This window comes from Curcuma longa, chromosome 6 (assembly GCF_044706935.1).
Source record: "Curcuma longa cultivar G26 ecotype Majalengka, Jawa Barat chromosome 6, ITB_CL_G26_1.1, whole genome shotgun sequence".
In the NCBI taxonomy this organism is placed as follows: Eukaryota; Viridiplantae; Streptophyta; class Magnoliopsida; order Zingiberales; family Zingiberaceae; genus Curcuma; species Curcuma longa.
Window position 1 is genome coordinate 4332583 of NC_133866.1, and position 19465 is coordinate 4352047.

The 19465-nt window shown below is 34.7% G+C and overlaps 1 protein-coding gene and 1 pseudogene across 1 annotated transcript in view; both read right to left on the reverse strand.

Moving 5' to 3' along the window:
* LOC141830423 (putative leucine-rich repeat receptor-like serine/threonine-protein kinase At2g19230) overlaps positions 1 to 17539 on the reverse strand; it is a 34850-nt gene extending 17311 nt beyond the window's left edge. The window contains exons 1-3 of the mRNA XM_074717855.1: positions 17048 to 17539; positions 16806 to 16970; positions 14624 to 15120 (exon numbers count right to left, since the gene is read on the reverse strand). Coding sequence (XP_074573956.1) covers positions 14624 to 15120; positions 16806 to 16970; positions 17048 to 17532 — 1147 coding nt within the window. The 5' untranslated portion in view covers positions 17533 to 17539. The remainder of the gene's footprint in view (positions 1 to 14623; positions 15121 to 16805; positions 16971 to 17047) is intronic.
* Positions 7552 to 8336, reverse strand: LOC141831030 (putative leucine-rich repeat receptor-like serine/threonine-protein kinase At2g19230; annotated as a pseudogene).
* Positions 17540 to 19465: the final 1926 nt, after the last annotated feature.

Here is a 19465-nt window from a genome sequence, read left to right on the forward strand (position 1 = left end):
AATAATTTTAATAAGTTAATGTAATTTTGCTTTATATTATCCAAAAACTCAAGCCTTCTAATATAATTTTCAAAGAATTACTTCAGATTTTTTATACGTAATGTTTTAACAAAATTTGATTTGTGCTAAAAATAAACTAAGTATGCAAACAAATTTAACTAATACTTATATATATATATATATATATATATATATATATATATAATGTTTAATTAAATAGTTAACTGAGTGTCAAACTGTATTATGTAAATTTTTTTAAAACTATACTAGTTATGTTATATAAGAGAGGGTGAAATTTTACCATAAAGGCTTTTCGTGAAATTAGCTAATATTTTTTTATATATATAATATTTGACCAAACCATTAACTTTAATGATATTAATTTTAATCATTAAATATTAAACTCTTTGACTTTTGGTCATGATCATTTAAGATGTGTAATGTGATTTTCAAGAATTATATGTATATAATGATGTGGAGGTAATAAGAATTCCAGGGTAAGTTTGTTACACCAAAAGAGAGAAAGACGACTCAACATAGTACCCTCTCAAGAGATATTGACCAAAGAAATGTCGAGTTGATTTCGGACGCTCCAAATTAGAGAGTATGCAGGATCTATAGACCTAGAAGACCATTTGGGTCGCTTTGAGAATGTTGCTCTCCTGCACTAATTTTTCGACAGGGTGAAATGCAGAGTTTTTTGATGACTCTAGTAGGGTCGACTTAGCGTTAGTTTAGACGACTACCACCAAACTCCATATAGTCTTTTGAAGAGTTTAGAGACTAATATCATGTTCTTACATCACTTCGCTAGTAGTAAGTGATACCATAAATCTGCTTTAAATTTTTTTGCCATGGAGCAGCAAAATCAAAAAATCCTACGGGATTATATTTGTCATTTCAACGGCATTTCTTTGGAGATACCTTCGGCAACATTGGAAGTATTTACTAGCGCCTTCTCCCAAGGACTCGTGAAAGGAGATTTCTTTAGATTGCTGATAAAGAAGCATTAGCTAGTTACGATGACCTACTGGGGAGAGATGAGAAGTATATCCATGTGAAAGAGGTTCAGCGTGCCCGAAAAGGTGAGATAGACACCTCCTCCCTCCCGTCAAGAGAAATGGGTTCCACGACTGCCTCCTTGGAATCCAATGCCACAACCCTTCTTCAACTATGCTCTTGAGAAATCTAGAGGGGAGAAGGGTGTTCAAGCATTGGAAGAAAATCCCAACACCTGCACTGACACCTCCACGCCAAGATATTTACAAAAACTGAGGCTCTTTTACACTTTTCATTAGACATAAGACCACTCCACTCGAGCTTGCCATGGACTCTTAGAAGAAATTAATAAATTTGTACGTCATTACCAGCAAGTCCAACCTCCTCTGAAGGTCACTCGCAGATCACTCGCCAAGTGTCCTTATCTTGCTAAGCCTCAAGATAGGCCTAGAAGAGAGGAAGGTAATTGAGATCAGCATAGGTCATGGGAGCCAGCTCGAAGGAATCTGAGCACTAAGAGCCCCGAGAATTAACTCTCATTATCAAGGTATAATAATTATGATTTCAGGAGGGACAAGCGATAGAGATTCAAATAGGGCCAGAAAAGCACATGACCAACAGTTGGAAAGTTACAGAGTTGCAATTGAGCGAGGATCTAGGAAGGGCTTGATAGTTAGTTCCGAACTTGAAGATTTGGAGGGAGTGGGCACCTCCATGCTAATGTACTAGTAATTCGGGCCATTATAGCCAACTATGACATGACCTAAGTATTCTTCGATACTGGAAGCTTTATCAACATCCTTTTCAAGGGAGCTCTTGACTGAATGTAGGTAGACCTTACAAAATTATGCCCTATGTCTATCTCATTGTTTGGATTTGCAAGACACGAAGTTCAACCGATGGGACAAATCACTCTACCACTCTTTTTAGAGGAGTAACCTCTACGATGAACCTAGACTACTATCTTTATGGTGGCAATGCTTCCTCTTCATATAATGTCATATTAGGAAGATTGACAATAAATTTCTTTCAGGCGGTGGTGTCCACGTATCATCAAAAAGTCAAGTTTCCTATGGTGGGTTCAAGTAGGTGAGGTCTAGGGAGATCAGACCTCAACTCGGAAGTGTTATGTAGAGATGATATGGGTTGATCTAAAAGGGCCTAGTTGGACCAAGAATAGATATTGGAGACGAAGTCATAGAAGTGTAGAAGTACAAGTCCTAGAGCAAGTATCTGTATCTATGCCGTTGGAACAAGAACTAGAAGATGTGCAAATCATGTCAGAACAGTCAGACAAAACTACTCATATAACCATTAATCTTCCTTAGGAGTTAAAGGAGAAGTTGATTACTTGCCTTGATAGAAATAAAAATGTCTTTGCTTGGCCTGCATGGGAGGTCAAAGGAATATCTCCTAGCATAATGGAATATAAGCTCAATATACTACCAAAAGCTAGGTCAATGAAGCAAAAGAAGTGACATTTCGGTCCGGAGAAGGATAAGATAATCCGAGTAGAGGTCCTTAAGTTACTAGAAGCTGGACATATTCAGGAAGTCCAATTTCCGACCTAGTTGGCTAATGTTGTGCTAGTACCGAAGAAGGCCAGTAAGTGACGAGTTTGTATGAATTTTAGAGACCTCATTCGGACATGTCCCAAAAATTGCTACCCACTTCTTAGAATAGATCAACTAGTAGATTCAACCTTAGGATACACATTCATTTGAATGTTAGATATTTAGCAAGGATATTACCAGATACCTTTGGCCTAGACGGATCAAGAGAAGGTTAGTTTCATCACTTCTGACGGAATCTTCTATTATCAAGTAATGTCATTTGGTCTCAAAAATGTTGGAGTCACATATCAAAGGCTGATAGATTGAGTTTTTTAGAAATAGAAAGGGAGGAACATAGAGTTTTATGTGGATGACAACGTGATCAAATCAGCCATGACTGAAAACTTGATTGAAGATATTGAGGAACTTTCAATACTTTGAGAAGGTATGTCCTCAAGCTTAAACCAAATAAATATATTTTTAGTGTAAGGAGTGGATGTTTCCTTAGATATATTGTGATAGGAAAAGGAACCGATGCTAACCATACAAAAGTGCAAACCCTGCAAGATATGAAAGCTCCACAAAATATGTGAGGAGTTCAGAGATTGGTAAGGCGGATTACCACCTTATCTTGGTTTATCTCTAGCTATATGCCGATTGGAGTTTGCTCTTCTTCAAAGTACTCAAAAAGTCAGCTCGGCTAAGTTCACCTGGGATCAAAAGTGTGTGCAAACTTTTGCCAACCTCAAGAAATACCTACTAGACCTGCCTATTCTCTCTCCAAGCCAATAGTGGGGGAACAATTGTGGTTGTATCTAGCCGCCACGGAAGGGATGGCTAGTCCATCCTTCTCTGCCAAGAAGTAGTAGTATAACAACCTATTTATTTCATCAACCATTTATTGAAGGATGTCGAGAGCAGATATAGCATGTTGGAGAAGCTCACATTAGCTCTCATCCTAACAGCTCAGCGATTGCGACCCTGCTTCCTATCTCATCCTATTATGATGCTAACAAACTGTGCCTTAGGGCATGCCCTCTCTAATCTAGAAGCTTCGGGGAGGTTGATTAAATGGATAATAGAGTTCAACAAATATGATATATAATACCAGTCGCAAGCAACAAACAAAACTCAATCTTTAGCTAATTTTTTAGCTAAAACCACTGGGGAGGAGAAAGCAGGAACCTAGAAGGTTTTTGTGAATGGTTCGACGACACATCAAGGTAGTGGTGCTAGTGATTTGTTGGTTTCACCTCAAGGAGATGAAATGTCATTAGTTGCGCAACTTAATTTTAAGGCTTCTAATAATGAGGCCGAGTATGAGGCCTTGTTGTCAAGATTGCAGACAGCTAAACATGTGGGAGCTTCAAAGGTGGTTTTGCACTTGGATTCTTTATTGGCAGCTTAGTAGTAAGAAGGAGCATATGCGATGAACAGTGACCAACTTCGCTAATATATTGCATTGTATGGAAAGATAAAGGCTGAGTTCCAAGAGGTAATTTTGCGGAAGATACCTCAGGTTAAAAATGAAAAAGCATATGAACTTGCTCGGATGACAAGTACCTTATCTAGTTGGAGGGTAAGGAGTCGGTTGTCCATGTGTAGTTGATAGCTCAGATTGACTGACCTAGGAGGTTAATCAAAATAGCTTAGCAGATTGGTGAGTGAAATTAATCTCTTGTCTTAAAGAAGGAAAGTTCCCAAACCCAGAATAGAGGAGGTTGATGAAGTGGCGGGTCGTGGGTTTTACGTTGATAGGTTATAGCTTATATAAGATGGGTTTTTCTTGTCCTTTGTTGAAATGCTTAAATTAGGAGGAGGTCAAATATGTGATGCAAGAAATACATGGGGAGGGGACTAGTTGTGGGAGCCATATTAGAGGAAAGACGCTGGTTCAGAAAGTGTTGTTGGTAGGTTACTTTTGGCCGACATGATAGAAGGGGCGCAGAGCGCCTCACATCTACCTATCCAAATTGTCAAAAGCATCAACATGTAATTTGACAACTGATAGAATTCTTGTAGACATGGTCCTCTTCTTACCCATTCAATTAGTGGGGAATGGATGCCACCAGTCCTTTTCCTATAGGGTCAATCAAAAGAAGTTCTAACTTATGGCAGTAACTATATTTCTAAATGGGTAGAGGTGGCAACAATAACTATGATTACAAAAGATGTTGTTCTTAAGTTCCATTAAAAGAATATCATGTGCAAGTATGGAGTTCCTCGTAAGTTGGTTTCTGATAATGAGAGACAATTTCAAGGAAGAAGACTTTGGGAATAGTGTTAAGAGCTTAGTATAAAGCAATCTTTCACCTCGACGGCTTAGCTGCAGAATAATAGCCAGGCGGAAGTGGTGAATAGGGAGTTAATGTGTGGTTTGAAGATTAAGTTGAATCATGTTGGAGGAAGTTGGATAGAAGAGTTGCCTGTGCATGGATATAACACACCTTCTACTTCTAATAAAGATCAATTTGGAGTAATTTTTATTTGTCTGTGCATGGATCAAACTAAATTCTTTTGTTAGAGACAGAGTTACTACAATAAAATTATTCTTTAAGAGATAAAGTCACCTACAACTAAAATCCTCTATTAGGGACAATATTGGCTACAATAAAATTTCTCTATCATTAACAGAGTTGCTTAACACTAAATTCCTTTGTGAGGGAAAAAGTCGCCTACCTTAAGTTTCTCTATTAGGGACAAATTTGCCTACAACTAAAATCCTCTATTAGGGATAGAGTTGCCTATAATAAAATTTCTCTGTGAGGAACAGAATCACCTACAACTAAATTACTCTGTCAAAGATAGAATCACCTATAATAAAATTTCTCTATCAATGACAGAGTCACTTGACCTAGGTTATATCAATTCTAGTATCTCATAATTTGAAGCTATTTTTTAAATTGGCTAAAGAGTAGTAAATCACCAGTAGATCACATAATTATAATAAGAGATTGTGAAAATAACAAGATGCATATGTTAAAAAAGGTTTAATATCTATGATAATTCTGGGTCAAAGAGTGAGAGTATAAATAAGTTCACAGAAATGACGGCCAGTCAGTTTTCGTGTCCTCGGGAATATTGTCCACAACTTTTTGAAGGCTTAAGAAGTCAAGGGAAGTACCTGCTGGAAGGTAGCTCGCTTCTTGAAACTGAGCGATGGCTCCCTTAAACCTTGCTCAATAAGGAACACTGAGTGGGCGCCAAGTAGATGGTCGAATTTTGTCCAGCTTATGAATTCTTTCTTCTTGCTGGCCCAAAGTCCTTCAATAGCTTTGTAGTCAGCTAGTTGCTTCTTATGATGCTCCATCGTGACCGTGGATAATTCCAGCTGACTTTGCATCTCTAGGACTCTACTCTCCCTCTCCCGACAAAGTTTTTTTTATTCATCTAGGATATTCTGGAGATGAGTCAGCTACTATGAGAAAATGGTAGCCCAAGTTTTATGAAGGGATTCTTCATTGTTTAAATAAATTAATTTGGGTAGGGAGCCATTCGATCTAGGGTAAAAGTATAAGATATTCGTGGATGATGCTTGACTATTCTAAGGAGATTATGGGAATCCATGACGAAGTAATGAGATGAGCTGCAAACAAAATATTTATGGAGGTTGTTGGAAGGTCACGAGTTCCCAAGGCGACTCACAGGTAATATGGATAGTAATAGGGTATTCAGCAAGTCGGCAAGAGGAAAATCTCATGGCTAGGCAGCGAGCAAAATGGTTTTTGACCATCACGGAGAGCCCATTCCGCATAAATCTTCCCAGTCTTAAAATATGAGTTTGCTATTGCATCAACTATTTAGTTAATCGACTTACGCCCTTTTTCGACTGGACTTAGTGAGGAGTCATGTGATGTGGAGATAAATAAGGGCTCTACGTGCATGTCCTTGACTAGGTCAACATGAACTCCACGTGACATGTTCTTGACTAGGTTCTTATAGATCTAAGTCACTTGGAGTCTCGGCTCCATTTGGGTTGAGTCAAATTAGGTTAAGATGACCTTATATTAGGTCGGTTGTACTCGTGGGGAACTTTGGCTCTAGTAATGATGGATATTGGCGGGAGAGGTACGTCGGTTACAAATGCAAGGAGTTATGCAACCGATTGGAATGATAACATTGAATAAAGGAGAAGTGGTGCAAACATTATAAAGAGGAGGCTCTTTATTGATTTGGCATTTCTCCTTTTTTTTCTATATAAGGTAGCAATCTCGAAAAAAATATGTTCAATATATTTGACACTGCAATTCTCCTCCTATTCTCCATTCTTATTTCCAAATTTGACTTGTGGAGGGGCCACTCTAAGATGTGTCTTGGCTTCCTTCTAACATCTTTATTAATCTCCTTCAAAAAGCGGCCATGACTCAGCAAAAGTCAACGAAGGATGATCTAGTAGTAGGGATGGTAATGAGTCAGATTTGAATCGGATTCATATTAGAATGGTCATGACGGATGAGGATATTGCTCGATGAAACCAAATATCTTACTCCGTCGTAACCAACTACTACAAGAACGAGAATAAAATATTCATACTTTACCCAAATATCTTATTACTACCTACACTTAATTTAAATTATTTTAGATGAAGTTATGGATATTTATTAAATTCTTTAAAAAATAATTTTTTAAAAAATAAACATCATAAAGAAATAATAAAATATTAAAAATAATTTATCCTAATATCATTCTCTTATAAAAAAATAACATCACCTCTATACTAATAATTTTTTTAATTCCATCCAACTATTATATAATTCAACAAAAATATATTAAAATTAATATCATATCTAATAAAATATAATTTAAAATATATTATTTAATCAATTTTGAGTCAAATATGGATAGGATTCTATCATACCCATCTTCATATCCAAATCCAAAAATTCTCATATTCGATTATCTAATTATTTAATTGGATTTTAAAAATTCATCTATACTCTCTTCTATTCGATCGGATTAGATTTCTAATCTGATCCTTTACTGAATTTGGAGTAAATTATCATCCCTATCCAATAAGAATTGATTTAGGATGATATAATAATAATAATAATAATAATAATAATAATAACCTGGTGTAGCCTTTCCGCTCCCAAGTTCCACTCATGGAACATGAGCAAACTACGCCTCTCGTTCGCCGCCGGGTACATACTGTGCTTCAACGGCCGCAAGTCGATCACGGAGATGAACGGCGTTCCTGTCTTGGTGTTCACCAGGCACACCGAAAAGTACCTAAAAGAATGAGATCACATTTGATTTGATGATTATTCTTTCAATAGTTTTTTGATTTTGCTACTGAACTAGCTATATATATATACCCGGCGGTGGCCACCGTGATGATCTGCATTCGGTAGATTATGCCCGGGTTGGTCACGTTCACCACCGCCCAGTGGTTGACGCCGAGGTAGAGGTCGAAGACCAGCGTCTGGCCATTGAGCCCGTCGTAGTTGCCGTAGAAGAACCACGCCCGGAGGAGGTACTTGGACCCCCGCAGCCACCGCCGGCGACCGGATGGTGTAGCAGTTGCGGGTTCCGTTGGGGAAGGCGCGGAGATTGCCAAGCCCATATGTCGGAGAGTTCATGTAGGGGCCGAAGGTGATGTGGTTGATGCCGGTGTCGATGAAGTCGGCGTCGGAGACGTAGGGGATGTTGGTGTGGGTCGACGTAGGACGAACCGGGCTCTCTGCCGCAGTCTATGGAGAGGAAGCCGTCGGTGGTCTGAGAGCGAGCTCCGGAGGAGGCCATGGCGAAGGTGAGGAAGATCGGCCACCAAAATCTGGAATCCATTTTCTCCTTTTGGTATGCGACCGCCGACAGCCATGGCAGAGCAGAGCATCCATTATATTGCCGCACATAGAACAATTTTCATTTCACTCCCTATTGTTTCTATTGTTACAAATGAGTCCCGAACTTTTAAATTCATTAATTGCACACGCAAAGTCTTTAAATTTATCGCTCTTATTCCTAGCATTAAAATTTACTTTGAAAAAATATTGAAAGTATCGAGACGACTTTGAAAATTTCAAAATAGAAGTGGCAAAAATTATATTTTTGGCGTTGACTCAACGAGGGCGAGCCGGCGAGATCGCGGCTGGATCTCGGCGGTCAACACAAAAAGACCTCTGACGGCTTCACAATACAATTTACTTATACAAACTAGGTCTACTCCGCCGGCACCGGCTCAAGGTATAAGCTTTAATTTTTTATATTTTAATATTATTTATATTTATTTTTTAAAAAGATATTCATTTTTAATTTTAGATTAATTTTAAAAATATTCATTTTTAATAATTTATAGAATACGATTGATAATATCTATTAATATAAAAAATAAAAAAATTAAAATTAATAAAATTTTATTTACGTTCAATGATAATCAATAATGTAAGATTAAATAATTTAATAAAATTTAATTAATAATTTTACATTTAAAAAATTAAATTTTATATAAAAATTATTTTTTAAATTAATATTATTTTTAGAAAAAAATTTAAAGATTTATTTTTTTATTAGGATCTAGAAAATGATTGAGAGAATCCTTGATGAATTTGATGAGACTAATAGTGGTCTTCTTCTTCTAGATGGGATTCTCTGACTGTCCCCTCTCACTGAACTTATAATTTGAAAATGAGAAAGTAGACGGACCGTGAGATGGTATTAAAAAAAAAAAAAGTAGATCGATTACTTTAATGGTTCTTTTAAAGTCAATATGATGGATATGAAGAGAGGTTCATATAGATACAAACGTTAAATGGATAGCATAGTAAAATCGATCCTAAATCATCATTTTCTAAAGAACAATGATACACTACATGAAAAATATAATATGAAATTCAACATGACACATTTCATGAAGTAGGTCTCACATCCATACATAGTGAGGTCCACATTCATGCAGTTGAATGTGTCATGTTAAATTTCATGCTACATTTTTTATGTAATGTATTTTTTTTAAAATCGATTCTTAACTATTTTGTCAATAATACCCTACGTTCATTGTCAGTGCTACGCTTTGAAAACGCGATGAAAAGAACAAGAGAGACAGTCTACCTGTGTCCTGAGGGATGCACTAAGTCAAAGGGTAGTAGGTCCCCTTTCTTTGTCCGTAATAAGTGTGCCATCTATTTACACTTAATGGCACAGTTATTATAGATAGTACCCTTTTTAAGACTTTATTTTTGAAAGATTTAAAAAAAAAAGAAAATATCTAATAATTTTCAAATGAATATTTAATCACTCCACAAGTAAGACTGATGAGACGATTTTGATAATTTATTTGGATAATATATTTAATTGATTAAGTAATTTAGTCAAGATTGATTCAGCTAAATTACATAGACATGATAACTTTATTTTAATTAATTTGAAAAAATGACATTAATTTAGACCTACCTAACAAAAATATTTTAATTCATTCAAATGTAATTAAAAATAATCTAGTTAATCAAAATCTTAATCAGACTATTTAATGATCGCGTCAATCTAAATTTAATCAATCAAAATATTAAAAATCAAAATAATTTAATTAATTTAAATTTAATTAATCAAGATAATTTAAAATTAATTAATTCAAATCTGATTAATGATAATTCGAATTTAATTAATAATACTTTCAATTAAAAGAATAATAATTCAAATCTGATTAATAAAAATAAAGAAAATAAGTTTTCGAATTTTAAAAATTAATCAGATTTGAATATTAAAAATCATAAAAATTGACTTTGAAAAATAAAAAATCACTTTTTGAATATTAAAAAAACTTGCGTCTGGGTCATGGCGTTGATTTGACACTTAATCACTCCAACCTTTGACTAGTCAAATCGTCGCCAGTGGAGCGCTTGGCTCCGCTTGTAAAAGGAGGAGCCAAGTAAAATATTTTTAAAAAGAAAAACAAGATATAATAATTTTCAAGAGAAGATTCATCGTACGAATCTATTGGTCGGAAAATAAAAATGAAAAAGTTGAATCATAAAAATATCTGTATCTGTATTGTTTGTTTAGTTATTATTCTTAGACATCTTCCTTATTTACAGGATTTGTTTTATTTAAATTCCTTATAATGCAAATTTTGTAAAAGTAACCAAAAAAACTACGTTTGCATAAAACTAAAAAAAATATATTTTTAGTTTGCTGCATTTAAACTCTGATAAATATTCAAGTAAATTTGCACTTAAACAGGGTTTCATATTTTTTTTTTCTGATCAGCTCGAACGAACTGCAGAAACCAGGACATGGAGGTTGACTGGTTCAAACCGATCGAGGTTTGTGTTTGAAAACACTGGCTTGGCTTCCACAAGTCTCAATTTCAGAATTAATGATCTTAGATATCAAATATGCTAAACATTAATGTATTGATGAAGATCGGCTATCTACACTACTGAGCATTATTGCTAAGGAGTGAGGAACTTGTATCTTCACACCAGGAGCAAGAAACTAGGGAATTTTTTCTGTAACAAAGAGATGACATTGTGAAAATACAAGATGCTTGTTCCAAGATGAAAGGGAAGAACATAATATAGTTTTTGCCATAGGAAATAAAAGTATCATCTACACAATAATACTATTTTCCTTCACACTAAGTAATAACATGTAAAAAGCTACACGATAATGAATTTGAAGCAAATGACATTTTGAACCTTAACAACCATTATGACACAGTTTTAAGAGGAAAGAACTGAACATACCCTTGTTTATCTTGCCGTCGATTCGGAAATTTTAGTCATTCTAGACACTCCAATCTCAAGAGCACTAGACTCACATCACTTACTTTTGAATATAGATTCTCATTATGTGTGACTATGTTCACAGTGTTATATAATGAGAGTTCTTTAGTTCTAAGTTCTCTTTTAGCTATATCAAAACTTTTGCCGTCATTGGTCATTGTTGAGATCTTTTTGCCATGCATTTCAGCGCAATATCAGCACACTTCTAGACACAGTTTATGTCATACTTCCCTTCTAGCCTAGAATCTATAATATCCTTGATGTTTCCTCTAGCAAGCTTTTGGAGCACTCACTAAGCTAGGAGTACATTTTCTGTACTTGGAACTATTGGAGGTAGCCAAGTGATCAGTTCCAAACGAACCACTCCTATCTTAGGAGCATTGTTCAAGCTCACATCACTTCTAAGTATAGATTCTCACTATGTGTGACTGTTGTTTACAGTGTCATAATGAGAGTTCTCTAGTTCTAAGCTCTTTTTTAGCTGCATCAAAACTTAATGTCATCATTGGCCGTTGTTGGGACCTTTTTGTCATGCATTTCAATGCAATATCAGCACACTTCTAGACACAGTTTGTGTCATACTCCCCTTCTAGCTTGAGATCTACAACATCGTCGATGTTTCCTTTGACAAGCCTTTGGAGCACGCATTGAGTTAGGAATATATTTTCTGTACCTAGAACTATTGGAGGTTGTCTAATGATCAATTCCAAAAGAACCACTCCATAATTGTACACATCACTTTTCTCATTGAGCTAGAAGCTAAGGTATTGTAATACTTGACAAGCGATACGGCAAATTTTCAATCATAAATTTTGCACAAAACTAAACACAGCATCAAAGTTTAACAACACTTAAGTTGAAGCCAGTTGCTTCATTGTTACTCATTATATAAAGAGAATCACTAGTTCAGAAGATTAGTTGTGTACATAGTTGGATATGATCAAAGATTTTCACAATGTGCATATGTTTGTTGTTATATGACAAAATGGATCTACAGTCTAAAACATGCAAGATATATGATCTAAACTTCAAGTGATAATCCAAATACCACTTGGTATTGCCCTATAAATCTTAAAACTCATGGTTCCTCTTAATTTAATTTGATGTATTTTCTATTAAACTATTTCTTCAAACACCACTTGCTACAACTACTAATGTTCTCAGTGGTTGCATTTCATTCCTTGAAGACTAAATCTAAGATTTGTTCTACTTTTGAAAGACCTTGTGTTGTCACTAAATCTTGATTATTCATATATAAATATAACTAATATATCTCCTTCTTAAAATATTTTACCATAATAGTCATGATCGTCATGAGTTTAACATAATTTTTTTTAAAAAAAATAAAGCTTTTTAAAGTCATCACTTTTGTATAAATTCCTTGATGAAATAATTTTGTTTTTGCTTATCTCATTCCATTCGGGTTAGTTTGATTTAAATTAGAAAAATTAATTCTTTACTTCAATTTAGAATTGAAATAAATGAAAAAAATATTTTAAAAATTAGGTGTGCCTTATAGTAAAAATTAAACTAAAATATGATGCATCTTTTAAAAAATTTAAACAATTAAGTGTGACCTTTGATAAAACGCCAAGGTGACTCTACTTGTGATATAGATTTTCAAAAAGAAAATAATAATAATAATTTTTAAAGAATGATGCTATAGGTCGTGAACTAAAAATAAAAACTTTCTTATTTGCAAGATTTGCTTTATTTAAACACTTCAAGTGTTTCAAACACTTCCATAAAACTACAAATCTCTGATAAATATTCGAGTGAATTTGTACGGTTGGTCATCAACAAGTTTTTGAATCTAGCTGCAGGTTGCCAGTTGCTGAAAAACACATGTAAACCTTCAGGATCACCGGCGTTGATATCACATTGCACGATCTGCCATTGTAACAAAGATGTGGATTCCCATCCAGTCTGCATGAGAGACCTTTCATTTCATATTATGAATCATTAAGGAATGAGCTTTAATGATCAAGAGAGACCTTTCATTTCATATTATGAATCATTAAAGAAAAATGGAAGAACCTAAACTTAAATGTAACACAAACCTTAAGGTAAGCAATCCATTTTGTGCCATTTCAAGGAGGTTCGAAGGAACTGATCCATTTAACTGGTTGCCTGTCAAATCACTGCCAGCAATCATGAAATGTTAAGCCATTCTTTCAATATAATGAAAGAAGGATAATATTAAGAACTATGCTTACAGTAGTTTGAGAGAACTTAAGTTTGCTAGATCATCAGGTATTGGCCCTGTTAAATTGTTGTAAGACAAGTCCCTGAAAAAAGTGGTTAAAGAACAATTGTTAGATAATAATTCCTCCCATAACATTCCTTTGTAGAAAGCTGTCCAAGATTGCTAATGACTATTTGTCATATTCAATGAATACTGAAAGGAAAAAAGGAAAACAAATAACAAGCAATGAGTAGCCTTACAAGTACTGAAGTGCACTAAGACTAGCAAAAGATTTGGTTATTTCCCCAGTCAGCCCACTTGATGATAGACTCCTGCAGAACAATAGCGATTGATAAGAATATTGCAGAATTTCCAAACAGTTGGTCTCGGTATTTCATGATTAATAGCTTGAGTTAGATGAACTTGTAGAACTCACAAAGTAGTGACTCTTGGAGAATTTGACAAGTTGTAATTACAATATAGTCCATCCCAAACAAAATCACGAGGGGAACATGGATCTCCCATCCAATTCCTCTGGATCCGATACCGCTCCTTGATCACTGTCATGGCATCAACTGTAAAAAAAAGAGAAAAATAATCAACAATGTAAGCTAATGGCATTGCTTAGAAGAAAAAATATAGAAAACAAATACTATTGGCATGTGACCAGACTAAGTATCATATCAGAAGCACAACCCAAAGAAAATATTATGCGAATAATCAGCACTAAAATTCCTAACAATACCATATCGGTAGAGTCCATTGAAATAAAGAGCAATCTACTTAATATCATATGTAACTTCCAATCCCAACACCTATTTCAATCTATGGCTTTCGAACTAATGTTTTTTCTTTTTATACTGATTTTTTGGTCCTTTTCCAATACTAATTATCATAATTAACTTTTTTCTCTAGCAAACATATCAAATTTAGGAAAATTTGAACAACTTAATATAAAGATATGAGCTGTTGGTGGGCATCTAAAGCTACATTCTTCACACTCATGTGCACTGTTATGAAGGTGGGAATTTCTTTCCCGTGCCCATTCTGCCTTAGCGCTTTCAGGAGCATTCTATCGAGCAACTGATGGCAAGATATTCCTCCCTGTTACACTGCAACAGAGAGAAGTGGAAAAAAGGGGCGAAGGAACGAAAGTGGATACATACCATCTCCAGCATCCGAGGGCACGGAGGTGTTGCTCATGGTAGTGTAGAGCTCGAAGGCATTGAGAATGGGCGGGAGAGTGGAGTTGCTGAGAGCCTCGAGGGAGACGTTATAGGTGGAGGACGAAACGAGGGGCTCGAGGCTGTAGACGGCGACCGAGTTGAGGTAAGGGGGGGTCATTATATCCCTCATCCACAGGAATCCATTCACGTAGATGTTGAACTGCCGCGATTGATTGGTGCCGGAGAGGTTTACGAAATCAGATATGTGGAGGATGGGGAAGAACTGGTTGACGTAGCCGGGGGAGAGATCCCATGTGACGACGAGGCTGGAGGAGTTGATGGGGGTGACGGCGGTCTGCATGACGACGGAGGGAACTTCGAAGGGGTCCTGTGAGAGGTTTTGGACGGTGGAGTTGGTGGAGGAGACGTTCCAGTTCTTCGTCTGCGCGGTGTCCTGGTTCCAACTCCACACACGATCGAACGGGTCGGCCGGATACCTAGACAGGGAAGCGGGAAGCACATTTAATCAGTTTAGTCCAAATAATTTTGCTTTATATATCCAAAAGTCAAGGCTTCTAATATAGTTTTCAAAGTACTTCAGATTTTTTTACATAATGTTTTAACAAAATTTGAGTTGTGCTAAAATAAAGCTTGTATGCAAACAAATTTAACTAATACCTTTAATATATATATATATATATATATATATATATATATATATATATATATATATATATAAAATAAAATTACACACATATATAATGTTTAATTAAATTTTCTATTAAAAGTTAACTGAGTGTCAAAAATATATTATATAATTTTTTCAAACTATACTAGTTATATAAGAGAGGGTGAAAATTTACCATAAAGGCTTTTCGTGAAATTAGCTAATATTTTTTTATAATATTTGACCAAAACATTCACCTTAATCATATTAATTTTAATCATTAAATATTTCTCAGTGAGATTGAATTCTATATGACTTTTGGTCATGATACATCTTATGATCATTTAAGATGTGTAATGTGATTTTCAAGAATTTTATATATATATATATATATATATATATATATATATATATATATATATATATATATAATGATGTGGAGGTGAATAAGAATTCTACTTGGCATGTCTTTGACTTGATTAATATGAATTCTATATGATATGTTCTTGATTGGGTCCATATAGATCCGAGTTGCTTAGAGTCTCGACTACATTTGGATTGAGTCAGATTAGGTTAAGATGACCTTAGATTAGGTCGGTTGTACTCATGGGGAACTCAAGATTAATTAGAGTAACTTTATCAAGTTCAGTAAAGTTTAAGCTGAGTCAATGGAAGGCTTCGTTCAATGGAACGGCCGTCGGAAGTGCGCGGAGGTTGGGCTGTCGCGCACGGAGGTAGCATAGGATATCAGACCTATATATATATATATATATATATATATATATGTATATATATATTCCAAAGTATTGAGAACAAAAGTATGATTTACATATGATATTTGTACGTAGATGTAGAAGAAAAAAATTTATGATAAAATATTAAGAGAAATTATATAAAGAATTATAGAAAAAATATGGTGATATAACGTATATTAAACTAATTAGGATTTACATGAGGATATAAAGATAAGAGTGAAAACTTCAAGTGGATTAATCAAAATATTTCTCATAAAAGATCATATTAAAGATTGCTAAGCTCCTATCTCTTTATATTAATTTTGACAAAAATGCTAGAAGTAAAAAATTTTATAGGTAAAAACAGAATATATGAAATTTAAATTTAGTAATATTAGACATAATCAAATAATTGTTAATACATAAAATGATAAATTACTTTAGAGTTTTAAGTATTTAAGCTAGATTATTTTTTTTAAAAAGATAGAGTAATTAAAAGATATCTTTCATAAAATACAAGTGAGATAATTGAAATAAAGAAGAACGTCTGATGTTCTATGTGACCATAAAATATCTCTAAATTAAAAAAAAATTATAAAACGATTCTAACACATGAATAGATAAAATTATAAAAATAAAGATGTTAAAGTGGATATGCAAATATGTAAATAAGGATAGATACGATAAGAAATTAAACCGTTATTTATTGAATGAAAACCTTACGAGATATATTTAAGATTGTACGGATATATAATAATAATAATAATAATAATAATAAAACCTGATAGAGTCAAACTGCACTCCCAAATTCCACCGGCCGTTGTACAGCACCAAACTTCGCAACTCGTTCGCCGCGGGGTAGAGATAGTCCTTCAACGGCCGCAAATCGATCCCGGAGATGAACGGCGTCCCTGTCTCGGTGTTCACTAGGCACACCGAAAAGTACCTAAAAGAAATAGATCATATTTGATGATTGTTAATTCATCAATAGTTCTCTGGTTTTACCAATTGAACTATATATACCCGGCGGTGGCCACTGCGATGGTCTCTGTCCAGTAAAACGAGTCGGCATCGGCGTCGGTCACGCCCATCCTATCCCAGTAGTTGACGCCGAGGTGGAGGTCGAAGGACAACGGTTGGCCCCTGAGCCTGTCGTAGTTGCCGTAGTAGAACCATGCCCGAAGGAGGTACTTGAACCCCCGCACCACCGTCGGCGACCTGATGGTGTAGCAGTTGCGGGTGCCGTTCGGGAAGGCGCGGAGATTGAGGAGATGTGGGGGCCAACCGTCACCCATGTAAGCGGCGGAGATGTTGCGGTTGATGCCGGTGTCGATGAAGCCGGCGTCAGAGACGTAGGAGATGTTGGTGAGGGGGTCGACGTAGGACGAACCGGGTTCGATGCCGCAGTCGATGGAGAGGAAGCCGAGGGCGTCGGTGGACTGAGAGAGAGCTCCGGTGGAGGCCAAGGCTGAGGCGAGGAGGATCGCCCACCAAAATCTGGAATCCATCTTCTTCTCCCGGACTCCGGTCTGCAATCGCCATGGCAGAGCAGAGCAACGTCTATAGAGAATCTTGAACAATTTTCATTTCAGCTCCCATTGTTTCTAGTGTTACAAATGAGTCCTGAACTTTTAACATCGCTCTTATTCCTCTTCTTCTAACACGAGTGGTGGAGCTAAAATTTACTTTTAAAAAGATTGAGGACTTTGCAAAAATTATATTTTTCTTACACACAAGGAACACCCTGTTGAAAATATAAAAATTACAGTGGGCGAATTAAAAAACTCTCGTTTGATCTCATTCTCTACTCCAAACACGACACAAAGTTTTTCACGCATCAACGCACGCTCAACCTACATACCGACGTTTCAGTCGTGCAAGCTGTTTCTTAGTAGACTGCAAATCTCCTCAAGCGACAGATTTGACGTGGACTCAACGATGGCGAGATCGTGTCTGGGTCGGTCTTCCTTTGATTTAATCACACCTACCCTTTGATTTCTCTTATTCACAAAAAAAAAAAAAATCCACCGTACAACAATTCCACGCGATTGATTTCACAATAAATTATAATTAATCACTACAGAAAAGACATTATCTCAATACTTTTTAATTTATCTTTTTTAATAAAAAGATAAAATCTACCATCCTAGCGGTCTCACATAATGATCCCATGATTTATAATTTTTTAAATCATGATGGCTAAAATTAATCCACATAAATTATATACTTAATACCAATTATTTTTAAAAAAAAGTCATACGTCAAGTCTTCCAAGAGCAAGTCAACGGTTTAAAAAAAAAGAAAATAAAATAATTTTCAAGAGAAGAGTCCTAGTTTGAGTCAATAAATGGAAAGATAAAAATAATATTTTTAAAAAATCAGATAAAATATCTGTATTATTTTTTATTTATTATTCTTTGAAGTAACATTTTTATAAAATATCTTATCACATTTTTTAAAACACGTTTTTAATTAAGCCACTTATCATACTATTATTCCATCTAAAAATTTCATTAAGAAATTGGAAATATGTCATCCTATCTGGAGGTAAATCGAAAAACTGTAATCGATTACAACGGAAGACGGTATTGTTCAGCTTCGTCGAAATTTAAACCCTTGTCCTCTTCTATAAGTATGTTCCGTCGTAACTAATTCAGCTATGCTACGGAGGTAAATATCAAACTATCATACTATTATTCCATGCATCTTTGACTTGTCAAATTATACATCTAAATTGTCTCCTTACGAGTGGAGCTCAAGGATCTGACTAGTAATAGATTTCTAGAAAAGAGAAAATATAAATTTTGAGAGAAGACTCATCGAATGAGTCTATGAATTGGAAAATAAAAATGAAAGATTTTGAGCCATGTAAAATATCTGTATTATTTTTTAATTAAGTCATTTATCACTCATCGAAGAATTTCATCAAGAAATTTCAAACAAAAATCATTAATATCCTAAAAAGCTTAATTTTTTGTTTTTAAAAAATACATCATTAAATCCATTAAATTTATCCTTTTTTATTTCGGAGCTTTAATAAAAATTTTAAAAAATAAAAGAAGATTAATAAAAAATTATTAAATTAAAAAAATTATTTTTAAGTATGATAATTAGAATTAAATAATTGAAGAAATGAAACAAATAAAGTGGTATGCTTTAACTAAATCAGCACCAAATTAATTATTTTTAATTTTTAATTTAATTTATTTTTTATTTTATAATTAACTATTAAAAATATAGAAAATTATATTTGAAAGAGGATGACTGAGTTAGGTGAAATGGTCAAGTCAGAATATTAAAAAAATAGAATAAATAAAAAAAATATAAATACAAAAATATCAGTCAATCATGGAAAGAATAAATTTCGAATAATACAAAATCACGATCAATTCATTTTTCAAAGCCATTGCACAACTTTTAGTATGGTGGTTGGCATGCGGT